Source organism: Garra rufa, chromosome 17 (genome assembly GCF_049309525.1).
Source record: "Garra rufa chromosome 17, GarRuf1.0, whole genome shotgun sequence".
Classification (NCBI taxonomy): Eukaryota; Metazoa; Chordata; class Actinopteri; order Cypriniformes; family Cyprinidae; genus Garra; species Garra rufa.
The window spans coordinates 44,076,252-44,098,880 of record NC_133377.1 but is presented as its reverse complement, the minus strand read 5'-3'; the positions used below and the strand labels follow the sequence as shown (position 1 = coordinate 44,098,880).

Sequence of the window (22,629 nt, the reverse complement as noted above, 5' to 3'; positions counted from 1 at the left end):
CACACACACACACTGAGTCACCATTACCAAACCTGATCCCACGCTCACACACTGCAGCCTGATTCCAGCTTCTTCTCTTTCTAAACCATCGTCCAGCTTTTCAAACAGATTCTTGGCTCTTTTGTGTGTGAACTCCTCTCACTCCTCATCTGACAGATAAGCGCTGCTGTATTGTGTGTGTTTGTGGTAATTTCCGGCGCGGTCAGGCTGGCTGACCCATTTTAAGACCCCCTCGAATCTGCCCTAAATCAGTTCAGTCTGAACAACAAACTCATGGGTTTGTCAGTCGACAGCTTTTGTATCTCTAGATAACTGGATGATATATATATATATATTAAAAGTACAAACTTCACACAAAGAAAATGAATTCTGTTTTTAGGACGAACAGCTTTTGCATTGCAACATTAGTTTTATGGCAGTTTAACTCCAAATGATCATGACTTTTTTACATAAAAATATTATCAATTTAATTCAGAGTAAAAAAATACTCCAATGATCAACAAACACTTCACATTTACTTTAAATGTTGTAATATTTAGATTTACAGTAGTGCGAATTTGGGGGATGCTTAATTGTGACTCTGGAGCATGAGTATATTTGTAGCAATAGCCAATAATACATTGTATGGGTTAAAATGATCAGTTTTGCATTTATGCCTTAGATCTTTAGGATATTAAGTAAACATCGTGTTCCATGAAGATATTTTGTAAATTTCCTACTGTAAATATATCAAAAAACTAATTTTGATTAGCAATATGCATTGTTAAGAACTTCATTTGGACAACTTTAAAGGCGATTTCCTCTCTCTCTCTCTCTCTCTCTCTCTCTCTCTCTATATATATATATATATATATATATATATATATATATATATATATATATATATATAATTTTTTTTTTTTTTGCACCCTCAGATTCTAGATTTTTAAATGGTTGTATCTCGCCCAAATATTGTCTTATCTCAACACATTTAGTTTCAGATTATGTATAAACCTCATTTTCCAAAAACTGACTCTGACTGGTTTTGTGGTCCAGGGTCATATTTGTTATGAAATTAAAAATAAAAGAGGCTTTATTTGATCAAAATATAACTAGTTATTTTAGTATCATTATCATGTTTTTAATTATAGTATTTTTTTTTTGCTTTTTGTTTTTATTATGTCTAGATAGTACATATTTATATAGTTATTTAGTACTTGAGAAACGAGAACCTAGCTGAAATAAAAAGTTTTTATATTTAATTCCGAATTAATTATTAATTTAGTTTATTTTAAGGTTTTATAGATTTAACCCTAATATAACTTTTTGTTTTGTTTTGTTTTTCCAATTGATTTCTGTTGAAAATGTGAAATTTTAAAGTAGTCACGATCGTGGGCCCAAACCTCTGGGCCGTATGCACTCTGTCCCCCTTTCCCCTCACACTAGCAACGCCTCTGCTTGTGTGTCTTGTGAAAAACAGTATTTTTCCACATGCACTGCTGCTTCTGAATGTCCATGAATAGAGAAAGATGCAGTTATCAGGCAGATGGTGTAGTTATGAGTATGATGCCAACCAACCAAACCTGTGTGTGATTCACCAGCAACTGTGCAGAGGAGCTTCTCAGTGGTGTTTCAAACGCCCTCTAGAGGCAGCAGTGGGGAATGACACCTGCTCAAACTCACTCTGACTCTCACACTTACACTGACAGACAGACTGGTGTGTGTGATGAAGGCCTCATTTTCATCTTTGCATTCAAACCCCAGTGTACAGAGTTCACCACTACAGAAGCGAGTCCCTCGTGAATCAGTCGTGGTCAGGTCTCTTCTTATACCTGAGTGCCAGTGAGATTTGGCCTTTTCTCTCACACACAGCTGGATGTGAACATGTGACGCAGGATCTCGAGGAGGTATTTTCCTGAGCGCAGGTTACAGGCCTCAATCTTCCTGTCAGTGTTTGACTGAGAGAGAATCAGTGAATCATACATGCCTGAATAAGTGTTTTCCTACCTTTGCTTCCGCTGATGAGTAATGCACTCACACTCTCCAGTTCTGCTTTATTCTCAGACTTTAGCTGAAGTTCATGAGCCACTGTGAGGGAATTCAGCCCTCAGCGGAGGCACTTATTCGGACACATGGCAGTTTTGCGGGGTTTTGGTAAATATTGCGTTTGACGTTGAGAAAACACACGAGTTTCGAGCTGTTTTCAGCATGACTTGCTGCGGTCATGTTGGCGGCTCTGGGAAGAAACCGCCGACTCTCCCGCCCCCGCGAGGCTCTCCTGGCGGGAAGCGCGCGAACGCCCACAGTGCGCGTGTGCGCGCAAGTTCGCATGACGAGGAGAAAAACAAATAAACTTAACCAAATGAAGTTCACTGGAGCTCTAACAACACACACATACACCACAAAAACACAACATTGAATAAATTAGTCAGATAGACCCCCCCATGTAAACATAATATCATAATCATTAAGAAACAATATTTTTTAATAACTTTAGTTTCATTGTTGAGCAAAACAATGAAGTAGAAATAATTTTAACCCAGATATTGCTAGTAGATTTCACTAAGTTTTTACAAAGAAACGGCAGGTAGCTCATTGAGTTTTAAATTAACACACAAACAAAGTTCACTGGTTTAAAGTTATCAACACACACACACACACACACACACACCTCCGATCAATAAATACATCGAATTAAGCCCATTACATTGTGGTACTATTTACTTAATTTTGTTATCAATGCTTTATTATTCAGTTTGATTATAATGTAAAATTCACAAATAATTAAAGACGCGGCAAATAACACATTGGATTAAGCATTAATTTTGAAGTAGAAAGACTAAAAAAGTCAAATGTGCTTCAATAATCATGTTTACAGCCATATAGTGTCGTAATGTTGTTGTAGTTTAGACACGTTTGATTGATTGTTGATCGTTGTGTATCGATCGTCTTGATTAGTGTGGGCAAACAGGTGTAATGATGTAACTCTCGCTGTCAATGAGAGAAAGCGCGGTGAAGCCTCTCTTTCCGGTTCTGCGTTGGTCTGTGCGCACATCGGCGCTTTCCTTCGTCTTTCAGTGTGTCCAGGGCGCGCGCGTGCGCGCGCACACACACTCACACACACACTCACACACACTCTCCCCCGCGCGCTGTCTCATTCACCGGTGCGCGCGATCCACGCAGGGTGGAGGGGTTTATAAGGCAGCGCAAGGAGGCCACACGCCACTCCGACTGAAACACTTCAGACCACAAGCAGCAAGACTCCGAAGCCGAGAGTACAAGTACCAACCGCGACAGGAGAAAAAGCAGCAGACCGAGAAAGAAGAGCCTCCGGAGCTCCGCGTTCGTTCTTTGCCGTTCGTTTATTTGTTTGCTTGCTTTTACTGGAATACAGAAGCAGCTGAAGCAACGTTAGAAGAGGTTGGTAGTAAACTCTCTGGAGTTTGGTCAGAGTCGCTTTGTGCCGTTGCGCTTGTGGAAGTGAAGTGCACCGAAACTTGGACATCAAGACCGGGACGTCTGGACGCGTTTTGACCCGTTCCCGCATCCCAGCATTCCCGCGGAAGACTTTGAGACTGTCGGATGGAGCGCGCTTATTAGACACGCTAGAGTAACTCAGTAACAGGTAACTGAAGCATGCAGTTTGTTTTTACCCGATCGCGGATGCTGTGCAAACTTACTTTTGTCAGTGGTGCTCAACTTTCTGATGATGTGCGGTGCGAGTCTGGATGGAAGTCTGCATGCATGCATGGATGGATGGTGCTGAAGTTGTGCCGCTGTCCGCGGTGCTGAAACGCGGTAGACACTCGATGAAGTTGTGTCGCTGTCCGCGGTGCTGAAACGCTTTCGACACTCGCTTATAAGCTGATGCGCTATTTGTCTTGATTTGAGTTTGTATGTGTCTGGCTTTAGTGAAAATAATCTTGCAAATGTTTTATCTTTATAACAGAAGATTATTTTCTGCTTATTTTTGTTTAAGCATGATATTCTCAAATGCCTTTCTATGAATTTCTACATACTTTTAGTTTATTGTAGTTGCTTTCAGTTTGCTGACTTCTAAGTTCTAACTGCAACGCATTTTATAATAAGTCACTATTTATACGCTTTGCTTGTTGTCTATACTTAAAAGTTGTTGCGCACTGATAATGTCCCTCTTCGTTTCAGAGTTTGACTGATAATGTCTGCAGCGCGTGCATGAGCGAGCGGCTCAGGTCTGCGCGCTCACAGAGTAATTTGTTTGCACATAGGGAGAAATTAATGCATTTTTTATTTGATCGCATCTCACTGCAAACAGCTTGATTGTTGATTTTGTTGCAATGCATGGTTTAACTCATTAGCATGTAGATAAAGAAACTCATGAAATGTTTTTGCAAAGTAATCCTCCTGCAGGTGCATGTCTTTAATGAGTGTTGTTTGCCAAAGAGTGTGTTTTCGGTGATGCACACAGTAATGTTGTGTGTGTGTTATTGTTCTGACAGCACTAGACACACACTGAGATGTCTCAGCAACAGATCTGAGCTCACAGATGGCTCCGCGTGTGTTTGGCAGAGCCGTGTGTGTCTCAGACTTTCCCAGGATTAAATACAAAGTGTCTGTGTTTGTTCAGATCAGATACAATCTAACATTCATCCCCGGATCAGCCCGGCCAGAGGACATTGAGGGTTAACGAGCGCACCGGCTTCACTTGCACGAATTCACATAAACAATCTGCATCTGTCTCTCTCTCTCTGTCTCTCTGTCTCTTTCTCACACACTTCCTGCTGACTCTACTTCAGCTCTTTGGGAAATCAGCTGTTTCCATAACTACAGATGTAATGTGTAATTTCAGCCCGCTATTTGGGGTATAGAAAGAGTTTGAGTGGCAGAGCTGAAGTGCTCTCATTTTCTGTAGAGCCGATAGTTTCCGCTTTCTCAAACTCAATGGAGTGCAGAAAATGACACATGAGCTGCATTAGTGATGTAACTAACAAAACAGAGCAACAGTTTATCTAATTTTATACAACTGTTGAGCTTTAGTTTTTCAGTCTCACATTATCAGTTCAGAAAGAGGAGGGTGGTTGTGAAGATGAGGGGTCATCGGTTCCCTGAGAAGGACCTCTCACAGCTGCTCTCTCTCTTTCATCTCGCTCCTGAATGAGCATCTTTGAGCGAAAGAGAGTGACGCGCCAGAAAACGAGGCAAGTTCTATAATAGAGTGAGAGACTGTGCTCGGAAAGAGAGAGGTCCAGCTTATGACACACAAAGATGCTCCACACGTTTCTCGTGCACCTGTAACTATGGCAACAGTCCGACTTTGACACTCACAGAGAAAGTTCTGCAATTGCTGCATTCTGTCAGGGAGGGGGCATGTGTTCCTGCAGAAATATCCTCGCTGTAAGACTCTTTCCAGCGCTGAACTTTCGTGGGTGCGAGCTGAGTCTTCGGACGTCAGTTTGACGCAATCGGCTCTGCCACGTGTGAAAGCGTGGGCAGGAGAGAACGAGAGAGCGATGCAGAGAGAGATTCCTGTGAAGGGCACTGTAATTATAGTCTGAGTGTAATAGCAGTGTGCGCATTAGCGACAGGGCTCGTCGAATGCACACTAATGCTAATGGAGGGTACAGCTCTCAACTACAGATATGATTCAGATGGCAGACCTGTTCCAGTAGCATAATTACAATGGCTGTTCTACTATGATTGACAAGTGCTAACTCTGAGTCCCTTCTGTTTCTTGTTTTCCCACAGATATGTCCCCTTCAATCTAGTGAAGAATCAAACCCTCCATTCGCGTTTGTCGTAGTACAAAGATCAAACCCCTGCCAGATCAAAGAAGCCCAGTTGAATCACCTAAACTCCTATCAAAGGGTCCACCCGTGCTCCTGAAGCAAGAACATGGAGTGGCGGTTCGTCTCTTTGGCGCTGTGCGCTTGTATGTGTGTGATGTTCCCCCCAGGCATCTCCACTCCCTCTGGCCCAGCATCCGCCACCTGTGCCACCCTGGAGCAAAGCCGTTTCTTCGGTGTATTCTCCTCTAAGACCGCCCTGTCGTCAACACCGTGCTCCTGGACCCTGCAGAACCCCGATCCTCGCCGCTACACCGTCTACATGAAGATCACCAAGCCTACAGAGTCCTGCACCCCACGACAGATCCGAACCTTCCAGTTCGACTCGTTCCTGGAGACTTCTCGCACATACCTGGGCATGGAGAGCTTCGACGAGGTGGTACGACTGTGCGACGCTTCCTCCGCGGTGGCCTACCTGGAGTCCAGCAAACAGTTCCTGCAGGTGCGGAAGGTGATGCCACAACTCGGTACGGAGCCCGCGGAGGAAGTTGAAGGAAACGACGAAGGTAGCCAGTTCAACGCTGAGTTTCTGGTCGTGGGGAAGAGGAACCCGAGTATGCCAGCCTGCGAGATGCTGTGTCAATGGTTGGAAGACTGCCTGGCCACCAGTACCCACGGAAACCCCTGCGGCATCATGATGACCCCCTGCCAGTGCTGGGAACCGCCCAAGAGGAAGACAGGTGGCTGTTACAGGGGCGGAGTCTACACCGAGAAGTGCACGCCCACCGTTAGAGACAGCAATCGCGACGCCGAGATCATGAGTAAGTCAAGTCAAGTCAAGTCAAGTCACCTTTATTTATATAGCGCCTTTTACAATACAGATTGTGTCAAAGCAACTGCACAGTATTTAAACAGCACAATAGTGTGTAAGTAACGCATTATTGTAACAATCAATTTTCAGTTAAAGGCAGTGTTTGAAATGCAACTGTAGCAACTCATTTGGTTGGTAAAGAACAGGCAAAATTGTATGCACTCCTAAAAGAAAATCGACTTGGTTCTGCAGGAGCAGCTGCTCTATAGCCGCGCTCCCCAAGCCTCCGCTAAATCAATCAATGCCTTGTGCTTGAGGTTGTCATAGCAACCCGCCGGGCTCCAAAAGCACCACATCCAAAGAGTGCCTCTGGTATTAGAGGCATTTCACCCTTTCAAACGGCCGTATCATGTGGTGTCCTGGCATTTGGCCTTCAAAGCTCCCTTTTGTTTAGAAAAGGTTCCAAAGCGTTTGTTTGTCTAAGAGACTTTTCACCCTGCTGTTATGAAGGCCACCTCTTTGACATCAAACCAACATTTACGACAAAACAATGCCGCATCGATCGTCAATAAGTTGACAGGCTGTTTTGACGCCTCTATTATGCTCCTGAAGTTTGCATGCAGATTCCATAGTTTACCAGCAGATGTCAGCACTGACAGCAGTGTTATCATGACTCATTCGCAGTGAATGTCCTCTCCTCCACCACTTCAGCATTACTCACCCACCATGTGCACTTAACACAAGTGATGTGATGCATATCTGCTTGATGTGTTTGCAGAAGGCTGGAGCGGATGGGGCCGCTGGTCCGAGTGCAGTAACGAGTGTGGTGGCGGAGTCCAGGTGCGCAGCCGTGCGTGCCAGCCTGAGAATGGTGTCTGTGAGGGCGTTGTAGAGGAGGGACGGGCCTGCAACCCTCAGCCCTGCATCGGTCAGTTCCACGTCTAGAAATGTTCACCGCAGTGAATGCCAGAGCATGCTGTCAGATCTTACATGAAAGTTTGTGTTGATTTGTGCAGGTCAAGTCCGACAGAGGAGTCAGGGTCTGCGTTCCATCATCGGCCAGAGGCGCGATTCTGATGGCACCATCATGGCAAACCAGGCTCCTCAGAAAGGTATGTGTCTCTATTGAAACACTGCAAAGCAGTCTGGAATAGTAGAAGTGTTTTGCTAAATCAAACTCTTTCTGCAGAAGAGGTCCAGCAGGACACGTGGTCTTCATGGAGCGGGTGTTCCGTGAGTTGTGGCGAAGGCTTGCAATCTCGCACACGTTCCTGCATGACGTCCACTTACAGCACCCAGTGCACCGGCCCTTTGAGAGAGAATCGACCCTGCAACAACACCGCCGCCTGCCCAGGTACTTCAGATCGCACATACACAGTGCCTACATTCTTCTGTCTGGCTCATGGAATGAGGCATTGATTAACCATGATGTGTTTGCAGTGAATGGAGCATGGGACGAATGGGCTCCCTGGAGTTTGTGCTCGTCCACATGCGGCCGTGGATACCGTGATCGTGTCCGTACCTGCAAACAGCCTCAACACGGTGGACAACCCTGCCGCGGACCTGTCAAACAAACCAAGTTCTGCAACATTGCTGTCTGCCCAGGTCAGTAAACTGATTGCTATTACAGATCTCAACACCAGATGGCACTGTTTACCTTAATAACACAAGCCCTTTCAAACGCAACAGATGGCTTTTGAAGCTTCTCAGTTGTTTAAATTTATTCTGTCTTTCCCTTCTCTTTAGTTGATGGCTACTGGAACGACTGGTCCGCCTGGACTCCTTGCTCTGCCTCTTGCTCAAATGGAACGATGCAGAGAACTCGTGAGTGTAACGGCCCCTCGTACGGAGGCTCAGAGTGCAGAGGAGAATGGCAAGAAACCACCAACTGCTTCCTCAGAGACTGCCCAGGTGCAGTATTCCTCTCCAAATGTTTGCTAATGCATGCATCTAGTGAGTGTGTGTTTTCATGAAAGATACTCAAGTGTTTTGTCGCCCTCTAGTGGACGGAAGATGGCTGTTGTGGAGCTCATGGGGCAGTTGCAGCAAGTCCTGCGGTGGAGGCCATCAGCTCAGACAGAGAGTGTGTGAAGGACCGTTCTTTGGTGGAGAGCCCTGCAACGGAGAGAAATCAGAACTGCGAAACTGCAATGAGAAGCGGTGCCCAGGTGAGAGCTCAAACCAGATGTTTTACTTAATTTATACATAAATTTTAAGGCAGTTTTTTGAAGTGCTTATAATTCTGTGTTTCACAGAACCTCATGAGATCTGCGGAGAGGAGAACTATGGCAGTGTGGTTTGGAAGAAAACGCCTGCGGGTGACACGGCTGCTGTGACTTGCCCTTCCGATGCCACAGGTACTGATCTGAGATCTCTCTCGTCCAGCGCTCTAGTTTCTGTGTCGAATATGTGGGTCACGGCCTGATTTTAATGAGAGACAGTCTTTCTTTCTGGATTGCATTAACCCCGCTCTCCCCGACTCCTACAGGCCTGATCCTCCGCAGATGCACTCTGGACGCCGTTGGTCTGGCCTTCTGGGAGAACCCCACTCACATCAAATGCATTTCCAAGGAATTCCAAGACATTCAAACCCTGGTAAGCACCATCAACTACATACTAGTGCTTCACGTTGGCATAAAGGCTTTAGGACCGGCTTCAAGCTTTCTTCTCTTTCCAGATGCGTGATCACGTGACTCAGTCTCAGAGCGGTCAGCTGGTGGATGGCGTGTCCGAGGTGCTGTCTAAAGTGAGGATGGTGTCGACTGACAATATGAAGTACAGTGGAGACCTGCTGGCTGTGATGGAGGTCCTGAGGAACAGCACAGAGATCTTCAGAGGGTCAAAGATGAGCCTGAGCAACGCAGATGTGGAGGTATGCAAAACCAAAGCATGTAACAGCAAAGGGAAAAGTGTTTTAGAAGTGCTGATCTAATAACCTTGATTTGTTTGACCCACAGAATTACGCTCACACCATCAGTAACTTACTGCAGGAGACACACAAGGAGAAATGGGACGAAGCTCAACTGGTGAGTGTGTGCATGCGAAGCATGTGTCATCACACATGCACATTGTGTCTTCATACCAAAAGAGGATGAAAAGAGAAATAAAGAAGCAGAGAAATCTAGCGCACCCACATGGCAATCTGCGACAGCAGACAACGCCAACACCTCACGCGCCTACACACACACGTCAGAGACGCACAACAGCTCTAGCACACACTAATGAATCAGTCATCAGACCATTCAGAGGAACAACTCTGGCAGATTCTCTCTGTGTGTGTGTGTTTAGAACTTGTTATTTTTGTACTATTTACATACTAGTTTTTAAATTATTTTAATTATAGATTGTTTTGGTCATTTTTATTTCATTTATATTTAATTTTAGTTTCACTACTACTAATTATTAGTTAGTTTTACTAACTACAGTACTTTAACTTAAACTTACATTTTTCATTTAATATTTATATTTACTAATTTTAATGAAAGTAAATGATTTTAAAGTAGTTTTAGCAATAACAGTGCTGTTTTGATTTTCTGCAGATGGGCGCAAACATTAAGGAATTCTTCAGTCTGATTGAGAACTTCATCGACATGATCGGACGCCAGATGAGAGATTTCCAGGACATCTACGAGGTCACTGACAATCTGGGTGAGTGCGAAACGGCTCACAAGTACGAGATGTCAACAGGTGGATGTATGAGTGTAGCTCATGCTCACTCCAGTACATGTGTTTGACTGTTGCTTTCTGATCGTCCCTTCAGAACTCAGCATCCAGAAGCGTCCACGAACCATGACCTCTGATGTAACCTTCCCCCTGAAGGGCTGGCGTGGGATGATCGATTGGGTCCGCAATTCAGAAGAGAAAGTCACAGTGTCCCGCAACGCTCTCAGTCTAGACGTGCCAGGTACACACACACACTTTCACACATACACACACACACATTGAAACACATGTTTGGTGTAATGAGACTAATGCATCTCTAAATGTGTGTAGATGCCGAGCAGAGCACAGGGTTTGTCACCGGCATCGTTCTTTACAGAAATCTGGGTCCCATTCTGTCCTTTCAAAGGTAAATGAGTTTAAAATCTTCTGTTTTTAGAACATCTGCTTGCATTTTTTTTTTTTTTTTTGAAAACGCTCTTGAGTGATTCTGATCAATCGATCATCTTGTTCTCCCTCAGCAACAGCACGCTGCTCAACTCAAAGGTTGTCACTGTAACGGTGAAGCCCAACCCTGGCTTTTTGTCGGCACCTGTCGAGATCGACTTCCCACACCTGCACAATGTGAGTCGCTGCTTCTTCACTCGTTCTGTTCTGTACATGTGTGTGTTTGCAATTAAAGACTATGAAGGAAGTGACATATGACACAGATCAAACTCCCCCTTACCAGACCTCTCACATCCCTGCTCTCTCTGTCTCTCTGCAGGGCACTGTTAATGAGACCTGCATCGCCTGGGATGAGAGCGAGAGGTGGGTGGAACGCTTGTGATTCTGTGTGTGTGTGTGTGTGTGTGTGTGTGTGTGTGTGTGTGTGTGTGTGTGTGTGTGTGTGTGTGTGTGTGTGTGTGTGTTGTTGCAGCTCTAAAGGTCACACACTCTCTTCTGCCCTCGGTACAGTGTGTCATGCCCACACCTCCCTGACAACCGCTAATCATATTCAAATGAGCCGCCGCCCACTTACACACATCACTTATGACCTCATGAATATTCACAGCACATTCAAAAGCTTCAATGGTTCTTTTCACCATCCCACTGCCCACACAAACACTCACACACACTTACTCACATGCACACAAACACACTTCTGAGCACACAGATGGATCCTCATTCTCATTTTTAAACCTGAAACTTTATCAAAGCATTTGAATCTTTGAACCCCATCCATCTGTTAGCATATATACTCTATTAATGTCATGTATTTACAGAGAACATTTCTAAAATGTTTTGGCAAGGTTCCCTTAAAGGTCTTCCAGTAACATTTTTAGAACATTTTTATGTTAATATTTAAACACTTTTTCAAACATTTAAAAAAAAACGATGTTTTAAACATTCTGAGACTTCTAGCAGATTTTCCTAGAATATATTTTTGGTCACATAGTGTTAACCAATCAGCATCCAGAGCCACAGCTATCCGTTTCTCTTTTTTTCCGTGCGATTTTTTCCTCCCGTGACACTGGTGTGATTGTGCGATCGAGGAGTCTGTGTCTCTCACAGGACATGAGCTCAACCACCTGCCATCAGACCTGTGCCAAACACACACACACACACACACACACACACACACACACATACAGAGATGGGATTCACATATTTAAACAGTTGTGTTTCTGTGCTATTAGAGCATTTAATAGTGTGTGTGAAGATCTTTTGAAATACAAAATCATCAGGACTATATTTACAGTTTTGCCAAATACACACAATACAAACACAACTGTATAAACAGTGACAAAAAGGAAATCAAATAAACAAGACGCCAGTGAAATAAGGAAAATGATCAATGTAGCATAATAACAACATAGAATAAGTTATAATAATGCTGAATTTGAGCAACATCAGTGCTGTCTGTTCCAAAAGGTTTTTTCACAGTGATGCCATAGAAAACGTTCTTAAAAGAAATAGTGTTTTTCTCAGTGTGGAGAACATTTTTGTGATTTTGCTTTTATGCCAAAAATCACTAGCATATTTAGTAAAGATCATGTTCTATGAAGATATTTTGTAAATTTCCTGATGTAAATATATCAAAACCTAATTTTTGATTAGTAATATGCATTGCTAAGAACTTCATTTGGACAACTTTAAAGGCAATTTGCTCGATATTTAGTTTTTTTGCACCCTCAGATTTCAAATTTTCAATTTCAATTTTCACATATTGTGGAAAGCTTATTCATCCAGCTTTCAGATCATAAATCTCAATTTCAAAAATGGACCCTTATGGCTGGTTTTGTGGTCCAGGGTCACATTTTAACAATCCGAAGAACCTTTAGTGGTTCCATTTATGTTAAAGGTTCTCCATGGAACCATTGACGCCAATAAAGAACCTTTATTTTTATGTTCTAAGCATAATAAAAATCACCAAAACCATTTGGAAAAGATTCCACGGTAGAAATACCTGCAGTAGCATACGAATGCGGTAATGTTGAAGATCCATCTGAGAGCATTACTGTACTGTGGTCTGGAGTGTGTGTGATTCTGTATGAGCTGCTCTGCTGCTGAGAGAGAGTGTGTGTCAGTGTGTGTGTGTGCGGGGTTTATTTCACAGTGTATCTAACGCTTGTGTGTGTGTGCGCGCAGCGCGTCTCTGCTCGGCTCCTGGTCCGCGCGCGGCTGCAGATCGGTGTCGCGCGACTCCAGCACCACATGCGTGTGTGACGGACTGTCCACCTTCGCCCTCATCGCGCGACCGAACCCCGATCTGGTAAGTGTCCGATTATCACCGGACCGTCTGTGTGTGTCGTCGTGTGTCTCTCTGTGTGTCCGATCGCTTTGTGTGTGCCAGTAAAAACGAAGCGATGCTGCCATTAACCGAACAGCGTTTATCACAACCTCGTTTATCATCAATCATCGTGTAATCGGATGTGATCGTCTTTCTTGTAAGTTTAAACCTTATCCAACGATGGTTTGATTGACAGCTAATAGAGATGATGCGGTGACGCGATCGATCAATTCTCATCGGGACGTCAAATTCCCTTCAGGAATCTGATAATCAGTGATGGATTCGGTTGTTTTCATTTATGTATTTGTTCGGTGCCTTAATGCGTTTGTGTGATCGGCATCGTTGTTTTTGATCTTTTTGGTGCAGAACCAGTTGCCATGGTAACCGCATCCGCAGCCTCGCGCTGTAATTCGGTTATCAGAACGAGAGGGGAAAAAAACAGCCCTGCACTGCAACGCAACGCGAAGCGACGTGTCCAAACAGAACGCTTCCGTTTATAATCACATACGCAGCATGACGGGAGCGCGCTGTTTGGACGCGTCGCGTCGCGCAGTGCAAGCGGTTTGAAAGACCTGTTACATTCCTTCAGTGTGTGTCTTTAGTGAGGAAATATTACAATGTGTTTCATTCTGCAAGGGCAAATGAAGGTGGAAAGCAGCTCATAATATAACACACACTGTGGTGTGTGTGTGTCTCCGCAGGAGTGTGAAGTGTGTAACACTAATAATTTCAGAGGTGAAAGTTGTCCACCTGCAGGACACACACACACCTGCCTTCGTTTAAATGTGCTAATGTGGAGCAGCAGTGAGGGAATGTGGAGCGCCTCGCTCACCTTCACGTCTCCTTCACATCATCTGCCCTGTTTCTGCCAGTCATTCAGTCCAGAGGGAGCTATATATGTGTGTGTGTGTGTGTGTGTGTGTGTGTGTGTGTGTGTGTGTGTGTGTGTGTGTGTGTGTGTGTGTGTGTGTGCGCGCATTGACACTGATGTTACTGTGTTTCTTCACAGAACATGGATAAGTCTCTGTTGCCCTCGGTTACGATGATTGTGGGATGCGGGGTGTCGTCCCTCACCCTCCTCCTCCTCATCATCATCTACGTCTCAGTGTGGAAGTAAGAAACTTACCATAACATTTGATTTGTGTACCATTATATGAAGAGAAACAGAATATTATAAACTAAAAAGCCATTAATCTCAGAATTAAAGACCCCTAGACTCCAATTTTAAACTCCTGTGTGGGATGGATTGATTGGATTTCATTGATTGTTTTTTTTTCTGTTCTTCTCAGGTACATTCGTTCTGAGCGCTCAGTGATCCTGATCAACTTCTGTCTGTCAATCATCTGTTCCAACGCCCTCATTCTGATCAGTCAGACTCAAGCACGCAACAAGGTGAGCCCGAGCACGACGTTGACCAAACACAGTTCACTTCAGCTCTGATTGCAAGCGACTCACCTCTTTTTCTTGTTGTCTCTCACACAGGTCATGTGTACTTTGGTGGCGGCGCTCCTGCATTTCTTCTTCCTGTCCTCTTTCTGTTGGGTCCTGACGGAGGCGTGGCAATCCTACATGGCCGTTACGGGCCGCCTGCGTAACCGCATCATCCGCAAACGCTTCTTGTGTCTGGGATGGGGTGAGTGTGTGTTCTGCTGTTGTTTCTGGAGAGTGTCTCAAGTCTCATGTCTTGTGTGATGGGGTGTTTAACTCTCTGGATTGTCTCTCAGGTCTGCCTGCCTTAGTCGTCGCTATTTCTGTCGGCTTCACCAAAGCCAAAGGCTATGGCACCATGAACTAGTGAGTATTTACCTATTTCGTTCATTGCTTGTCTTTCTCTTTCTGTTTACGTCTTGGTGAGTTTAACACTGGTGTTTCTGCTTCTCTCCAGCTGTTGGTTGTCTCTTGAAGGTGGTCTCTTGTACTCGTTTGTGGGTCCTGCGGCTGCTGTCGTTCTGGTGAGGAGCCGCTCTTGGGCGCTGCATGATTGACAGCATGTGCAGTGTTGAACCTTCAGTGACGTCTTTCTGTGTATTTTCAGGTCAACATGGTGATTGGAATTCTAGTTTTCAACAAGCTTGTGTCCAAGGACGGCATCACAGATGTTAAGCTAAAAGAAAGGGCTGGGTAAGAAATACTATACACATCCAAATAAACACACATTTAGTCACATTGAAGAGTCTGGAGCATGTATTAAATGTGCTGTTCTGCAGGGCTTCGCTGTGGAGCTCTTGTGTGGTTCTCCCTCTTCTCGCACTGACGTGGATGTCTGCTGTCTTGGCCATCACGGACCGCCGCTCCGCACTATTCCAGATCCTCTTTGCCGTTTTCGATTCTCTGGAGGGATTCATCATTGTCATGGTGCACTGCATCCTGCGCAGAGAGGTCAGTATGCTCACAATCAAAGCATGTGTGCATTTAACATGTTTGAGTGTGCCGGCGCTCATAAATGTTGGTGTTTCAGGTCCAGGAGGCTGTGAAATGCCGTGTTGTTGACCGCAAAGATGATGGGAACGGTGATTCCGGCAGCTCCCTGCAGAATGGCCACACGCAGCTTGTGGTGAGTGTACAAACGAGTATTCTAATGAATTTACATGCTAATGATGGCATTTATAAATCTAATTACTCGTCTTTCTTTCTTGTGTACAGTCTGACTTTGAGAAGGATGCTGACGCAAACCGACCTGGTGAGGATATAAACAATTCTCATTATCATAGAGCATGGGTGTCCAAACCTGTTCCTAGAGAATTTGGCTCCAGGACTGAATAAACACAACTAAAACAGCTAATCGAGGTTTTGGGGATTGCTAGAATCTTTACAGGACAAGGGCCCTCGAGAAGCAGAATTGGACACCCCTGCCAAAAAGCATGAAACTTGAGGTGTTCTTTTGGTTTGGTAATTAATGAGGGTTGCTTTGTGCTCACAAGCTCACCTGCCTCTCTGCCTCCCTTCAGGTGGAATGAAGAGCTCCTCTGAGGAGAAGATGCCCCCTCCACAGATGCCCCTGCCCCTCGGACCGAACTTCCACACCCTTCCATCCAACCCCAGCGGAAAGAGCCACATCCCCACTGTCCCTGAGTACTCCAGCCACACGCTCACCCTGCGGAGAGAGAAAGGTCGCGGAGTTGACCCATCTTGCGGCAAACCTGTGTACGTGTGCGACAGTGAGCTCTTCAAGCAACTGGATGCCGATCTGGCCCGCGCTCAGGCTGAGAGTGTCTGCCCGGATGGAAGCGGTTACGTTCTCCTGCCCAACACCACCTCCACCCTCCGCGCCAAACCCAAAGACGACTCCAGCAGCTCCAGCAAGTACAACATCAGCACCGAGCTCCCGCAAGCCCGTCTCATGCATCTGAGTGGAACCTATGCAGAACCACAAGCCGCATACGCCGTCAAGACTCTCCCCGCCGACCGCGTCAGCGTATCATACTCGGAGCGCGACTCGCCCATTCAGAACATCCACAACATATCCAGCGAGAGCCACGTGACCAGCAGTCTGGGCGACACGTTCGATTCCATGAACTCCATGATGTCCAAGAGCGAAACCATCTCTACTTTGTCCATGAGTTCTCTGGAGGTCAGCGAGGGGGTAAGAGATGACATTTGATTTTGCAATTGATGCCATTGTTGGACAATGCATCTGATGAATTATGCGATGTACGTGAAACTAAAGTTTGTTGTCGCTCTTTCTGTTTATTTCTCACAGAGGCAGAAATCTCGTTACGCAGAACTGGATTTTGAGGTAATTACTCACTTCAGAGTTTTCCACTAGAGTTATACAAATGTGAATCTGCGAAAGTACGGTTTTAACCATTCCTTTCTCTGCCGTGTAGAAAATCATGCACACGCGAAAACGCCATCAGAACATGTTCCAGGACCTCAACAGGAAGGTGCATCATGCCGAGAAGGACAGGGAGTCACCAGCATCCGACAGCAAGGTAAGCCACTAAACTAGACGGTCATATGTGGAACTTCCTCATGTTTGCGTACACAAACTTTTAGGATTTAGAGTAACACTGTCTTCTCTCTGCAGTCTGTAAGATGGAGCGTTTCCTCTGCTGGAAGTGACAAGACAAACCACAGCGTAAGTGTCTCAATCTCTTGACTGCCTGTGAAGGACATTTGCTCATTCCTGCCAGCCGCAGAGTCTCTAACGTTGTTCCCAATGTCTCTTTCCAGGATAAGCAGCAGGGAGCAATGGATCGGTCCTGGGAGAGTATGAGCAGGTCACAGGCGTCTCCTCCTGCCTGGGTCAGGAAGGACATGGAGCCACTGCAGGCGTCTCCTCTGGATCTCCAGGGCGTGGAATGGGAGAAGGCCGGAGCAACCATCCCTCTGGTGGGCCAAGATATCATCGACCTGCAGACGGAGGTGTGATGGGCATGACGTTTAACCCTGAACACCTCGGTCTAGATTTGATTTGGGAAAAAGAGCTGAAATGAAGGGATGAGCATGTAAAGGGCAGAGAGGTAGAGAGGAACCCGAGAGGGGAGCGCTGTACCCGTCTGTCATTTGAATATGTGTCTCTCCGGCTTCAGAAGTAGCTCTCAGCTCAAGATGACACTGACCTCAGTCAGGGAGTAGGGTTTACCGAACTCTGTGCGAGGAGAGATTCCGGTTGGTTCATCGAGAGCTTTTCCCAACACGCTTCCATCTGGTCCAGGAGGTGGTGTGGACGCCCGCCTGTGCCGTTTCATTTTTCCGCAGTTCCATTTTGGAATGGGCGAATCTTCCCGCAGGAGGGTCGACTGCTGTCTTGGCTGCTCGAGTTTGGCCCTTCGTGGCCTCTTCCAGAGCGTTCTCTTCGGTCAAGAGGCCGACGTCTCCCATGAGCCTCCAAGGGTTGTTAGCTGTGCCAAACGGACACACGTGTACTGCCGTCGCTGTGGTCTTTGTTTTTAGCGCTTTGCGTGAAGCATTTCTGGACGCTTCCATCGAACTTTGGGGAAATAATTGTACCGAAAACTTGAAAAAGACTATAAAGAGCTGAGCATTTACTTTCCATGATTCCTCTGTTATTATTGTAATGAGTTATTATTATGAATGTTATTTCTTTGTTCTTATGATCTATGATTTCGATGATGAACATCATGTTTCTCCTCTTGTCTTCATATCAGTGTTCATCGAGGTTTATTTTTGAGTACTGTATGAAACCGTTCGTCCATCCCAAAACAGCAGCAGGATGACATATCCCAGCATGAGCAGCTGACATTCTCTCAGCATTCTGGGTAATGTAGTTGGAGCAACAGTGACTGTGTAGCCTTGGACTCTTTGAGGATGAGCTGTTGTTTCCTCCTCCGCTCCATTGGATCAGACCACTGTGTTCCCTCCATTCCCACCAGCGGCTCTATTTCTACGGCCTTGTGAATGAAGCCCCAGCACACGTTTTGGGCTCCTGCCCACCTGTGAACTTTCGCCGTGCCGGCGAGAGAGATTCCCAGAGCAGTAGACATGCCAAACAATAGACTGGCATCAGTGCAATATGAAGACAGATGCTTGATGCCCAAGCAGGACTGATATTAGAATCTTGGCAGGTTTTTGTTAACCATTTTCAGAGTTTTATATCTTCTTTATAGAGCAAATAGAATCCTTTATGACAACACTGTTCACGGACTATATTAGCTATTAAATGAGAAGGACAAAACAAGACGTTGTGTCTTGCTGCTAAAAGAACTTTCAGGAAAGAAAAATATGATATATAAACAGAGTAATAGCCTAGAGATATATCTGACTGTGCTTCAGGAAAAAGCCCTAGTCGTTTTTTACTTGATTCCTCCATATTGCTGAGACACTGAACCCTGTCTGTACGTCTCTTCTTTTATAAACCTGTTTGTCTCTGTGTGCGTGCCGATATCCTTCCTCGCGTCTCCGTGTTCGCGTGAGGTTCCCGATGTCTGTCTGAATCTCCAGCACCAGAGTCTCTGTGTATTTCACTTCCTTATGTGATTGTACAGTTTTAAGAACAATAGGTGAAGGTGTCTCATTTCTAATAAAATAAAATAAATTAAAATTACAGAGTGTTTGTTCTTCATTTTCCAGACTGAAGAAGCAACAGCACCAAGTAGCTGCAAAACTGCTAAATAATGACTGTTGGGTTTCTTCCCCCTTTCCATGGCTAGTCAAACATCTCAGTCCCGCCCCAAAACTCATGTGATTGGTTGAGTCAGACGTGTTGGGCCTTTCAAACATCAAACTACCAGTGACTGACTCTAAACATGAAACTGACAAAACAAACATCATATGTTACAGATTTTAATGATAGCAGTTTAGGGAAATTATGCAGTAGGAAGATGCCTTGTTTTTATTTTTGAGAGTAAGTATTTTTCCCAAAAGGACTATTTCCACTTGCTCTATATATGAGCAAATCTTTACACAACAACTGGATAAAACAAATGACTAACCTATCTGTAATTTGGCCATTAGCATCAGGCTCGCTCAGGAAATTAATCTGTTCAGACGCAGCAGGCGTATTCAGCTCATTACAGACGAAGAGAGATTTCCTTTGTTTACAGGATCTCTATTAATATAAGAGAGCAAAACACCACCTGAACGGCTGGACATGGTAACAAACTCATTACGTCAATCGTAGTTAGATGTAATAAAGGCTAGGGTGTTGTAAGCAGTTGCAGTGCAGTTGCTAGGGTGTTTTGGAGGTTGCTATGTGGTTGCTAGGCAAAAGGAAGAAATAATAACATTCCATATGAATGATGAGAGAATTTTCCCTCTCATTCATGAACTACTCTTTTAATTATTGTGATGATTATATTGATGATGATGGTGATGTATTCTTCTCATCTATCAGCCTCTCCATATGCTCTCCCCCTCTCCGCTCATTTCCGTGCTTTTGTCTCAGTCAAAGCTCATGTGTGTCCTGTAGTTAGTCAGTGGCATTCAGAGCGTGACCCAAAATGCACCGCGGCTGCTCTGGTGTCGGAGAGGGCTGCTTGTAAATGCCGAACGCTGTCGGTGCGGTGGGAGTAATTGTGTGCAGGGCTGTTATTTGGTTCCTCATGACGGTATGAATGTGCCACTCAAACCTTTGTGTGGGTTTTTGTCTTTTTTCACTCAAGCCAAGAGAAGGTAATTGCTCTGTTGAATATTGTGAGTCACATGATGGCGCTGGCGTGAATGAGAAAGTGGGCGCTCGGGGATTACAGCTGTGCTCCTGCGTCACGGCCAAATGCCAGCGGTCCTCAGAGAGCAATTCAGCTCGACGGGGAACAGCTCTCAGCCGCTAGAGATTCAACCCAAACTACTCGCTGCAGGCTGTCAGAGCGCTGTTCTTTAACACAATCTCCTGAAGAACACTAGAGCACACTCACTCTCATCTGTGTTCAGTTAGTGCTGTTAGTTAAGTCATGCATCACTATTGCTGGAGATGTGCTCAAACCTCCATCAGTAGAAGATTGCAGTTCAGTGGGTACATTAAAAATACTCAGAACACCCTAACAACGTAGCAACCACCCTAGCAACCACATAGCAACTAGTCATTACACCCAAGCAACAACATAGCAACTACTTGGAACACCTAGCAACTGCATAGCAACTAGCCAGAACACCCTAGCGACAAAAAGCAACTACTCAGAACACCCTAACAGCATAGCAACCACTCAGATTATCCTAGCAACCACATAACAACTAGCCAGAACACCCTAGCAACTGCTCAGAACACCCTAACAGCATAGCAACCACTGACAATACCCTTTCAACCACATAACAACTAGCCAGAACTCCCTAGCAACAACATAGCAACTACTTAGAACACCCTAACAACCGCATAGCAACTAGCCAGAACACCCTAGCAACAAAATAACAACTATTCAGAACACCCTAACAGCATAGCAACCACTCACAATACTCTAGCAACCACATAACAACTAGACAGAACACCCTAACAACAACATAGCAACTACTTAGAACACCTAGCAACCACATAGCAACTAGCCAGAACACCCTAGCAACAAAATAACTACTCAGAACACCCTAACAGCATAGCAACCACTCACAATACCCTAGCAACCACATAACAACTAGTCAGAACATCGTAGCAACCACATAGCAACTAGCCAGAACACCTTAGCAACTGCATAGCAATTAGCCAGAACAACATAGCAACTACTTAGAACACCCTAGCAACTGCATAGCAACTAGCCAGTACACCCTAGCAACAAAATAACAACTACTCAGAACACCCTAACAGCATAGCAACCACTCACAATATCCTAGCAACCACATAACAACTAACCAAAACACGCTAGCAACAACATAGCAGCTACTTAGAACACCTAGCAACCGCATAGCAACTAGCCAGAACACCCTAGCAACAAAATAACAACTACTCAGAACACCCTAACAGCATAGCAACCACTCACAATACCCTAGCAACCACATAACAACTAGCCAGAACACCCAAGCAACAACATAGCAACTACTTAGAACACCTAGCAACCACATAGCAACTAGCCAGGACACCCTAGCAACAAAATAACAACTACTCAGAACACCCTAACAGCATAGCAACCACTCATAATACCCTAGCAACCACATAACAGCTAGTCAGAACACTGTAGCAACAACATAGCAACTAGCCAGAACACCTTAGCAACTGCATATCAATTAGCCAGAACAACATAACAACTATTTGGAACACCCTAGCAACCACATGGCAACTACCCAGAACACCTTAGCAACAAATAGCAACTACTCAGAACTCCCTAACAGCACAGCAACCACTCACAATATCCTAGCAACCACATAGCAACTAGAAAGAACAGCCTAGCAACAAAATAGCAACTACTCAGAAAACCCTAACAGCATAGCAACCACTCACAATACCCTAGCAACCACATAACAACTAGTCAGAATGCCCTAGCAACAACTCAGCAACAACTCAGCAACTACTTAGAACACACTAGCAACCACATAACAACTACTCAGAACACCCTAACAGCATAGCAACCACTCACAATACCCTAGCAACCACATAACAACTAGGCAGAACACCCTAGCAACAACTCAGCAACTACTTAGAACACCCTAGCAACCACATAGCAACTACTCAGAACACCCTAACAGCATGGCAACCACTCACAATGCCCTAGCAACCACATAGCAACTAGCCAGAACAACATAGAAACTACTTGGAACACCCTAGCAACCACATGGCAACTACCCAGAACACCCTAGCAAACAGTTACATTTACATTTAGCAGACGCTTTTATCAAAAGCAATCAAAATCAACAAAAGAGCAATAACATGCAAGTGCTATGACAAGTCTCATTTAGTCTAAGACAGTACACATATCAAGTTCAATTATATAATAAATAAAAAGAAAATATATAGTTATAAATATATAGTTAGTTTTTTTTTTTTTTTTAAGAAAAAAAATACAGTAAGTAAATGATTAGAGTATAAAGCCTCGTTCAGACTGTCAGCCCAAATCCAATTTTGTCCATATCCGGATGGAATCCGATTTGAATAACTGACTGCCCACACAGTCGTATTACAACTGTTCATATTCAACTGTGGAATATGAATACGGAATGTGCGTTGGTTTCTATGGCAATGCTGTTGGGTTGTTATGCCAATGCTAAAAATAACAACAATGATACAGTTTGCAATATAGTTGCTGTCTTGCGATATGACAACG

General features: G+C 44.7%; 1 protein-coding gene across 1 annotated transcript; it reads left to right on the top strand.

The window, feature by feature from the left end:
* The first annotated feature begins 3,224 nt into the window (after nucleotides 1–3,224).
* Nucleotides 3,225–18,992, top strand: LOC141289889 (adhesion G protein-coupled receptor B1-like). Its single transcript, XM_073822088.1, has 32 exons — nucleotides 3,225–3,604; nucleotides 5,704–6,562; nucleotides 7,331–7,480; nucleotides 7,569–7,664; nucleotides 7,742–7,906; nucleotides 7,993–8,157; nucleotides 8,299–8,463; nucleotides 8,556–8,720; nucleotides 8,808–8,909; nucleotides 9,041–9,147; nucleotides 9,230–9,424; nucleotides 9,510–9,578; nucleotides 10,092–10,200; nucleotides 10,313–10,456; nucleotides 10,546–10,621; nucleotides 10,734–10,836; nucleotides 10,979–11,022; nucleotides 12,844–12,967; nucleotides 13,995–14,098; nucleotides 14,275–14,377; nucleotides 14,468–14,618; nucleotides 14,710–14,779; nucleotides 14,871–14,937; nucleotides 15,021–15,106; nucleotides 15,193–15,364; nucleotides 15,444–15,539; nucleotides 15,629–15,665; nucleotides 15,934–16,568; nucleotides 16,686–16,721; nucleotides 16,813–16,917; nucleotides 17,013–17,063; nucleotides 17,159–18,992. Exons 2-32 carry the CDS (start codon nucleotides 5,851–5,853, stop codon nucleotides 17,354–17,356), a joined length of 4,602 nt encoding a protein of 1,533 aa, XP_073678189.1. The 5' UTR covers nucleotides 3,225–3,604; nucleotides 5,704–5,850; the 3' UTR covers nucleotides 17,357–18,992.
* Nucleotides 18,993–22,629: the final 3,637 nt, after the last annotated feature.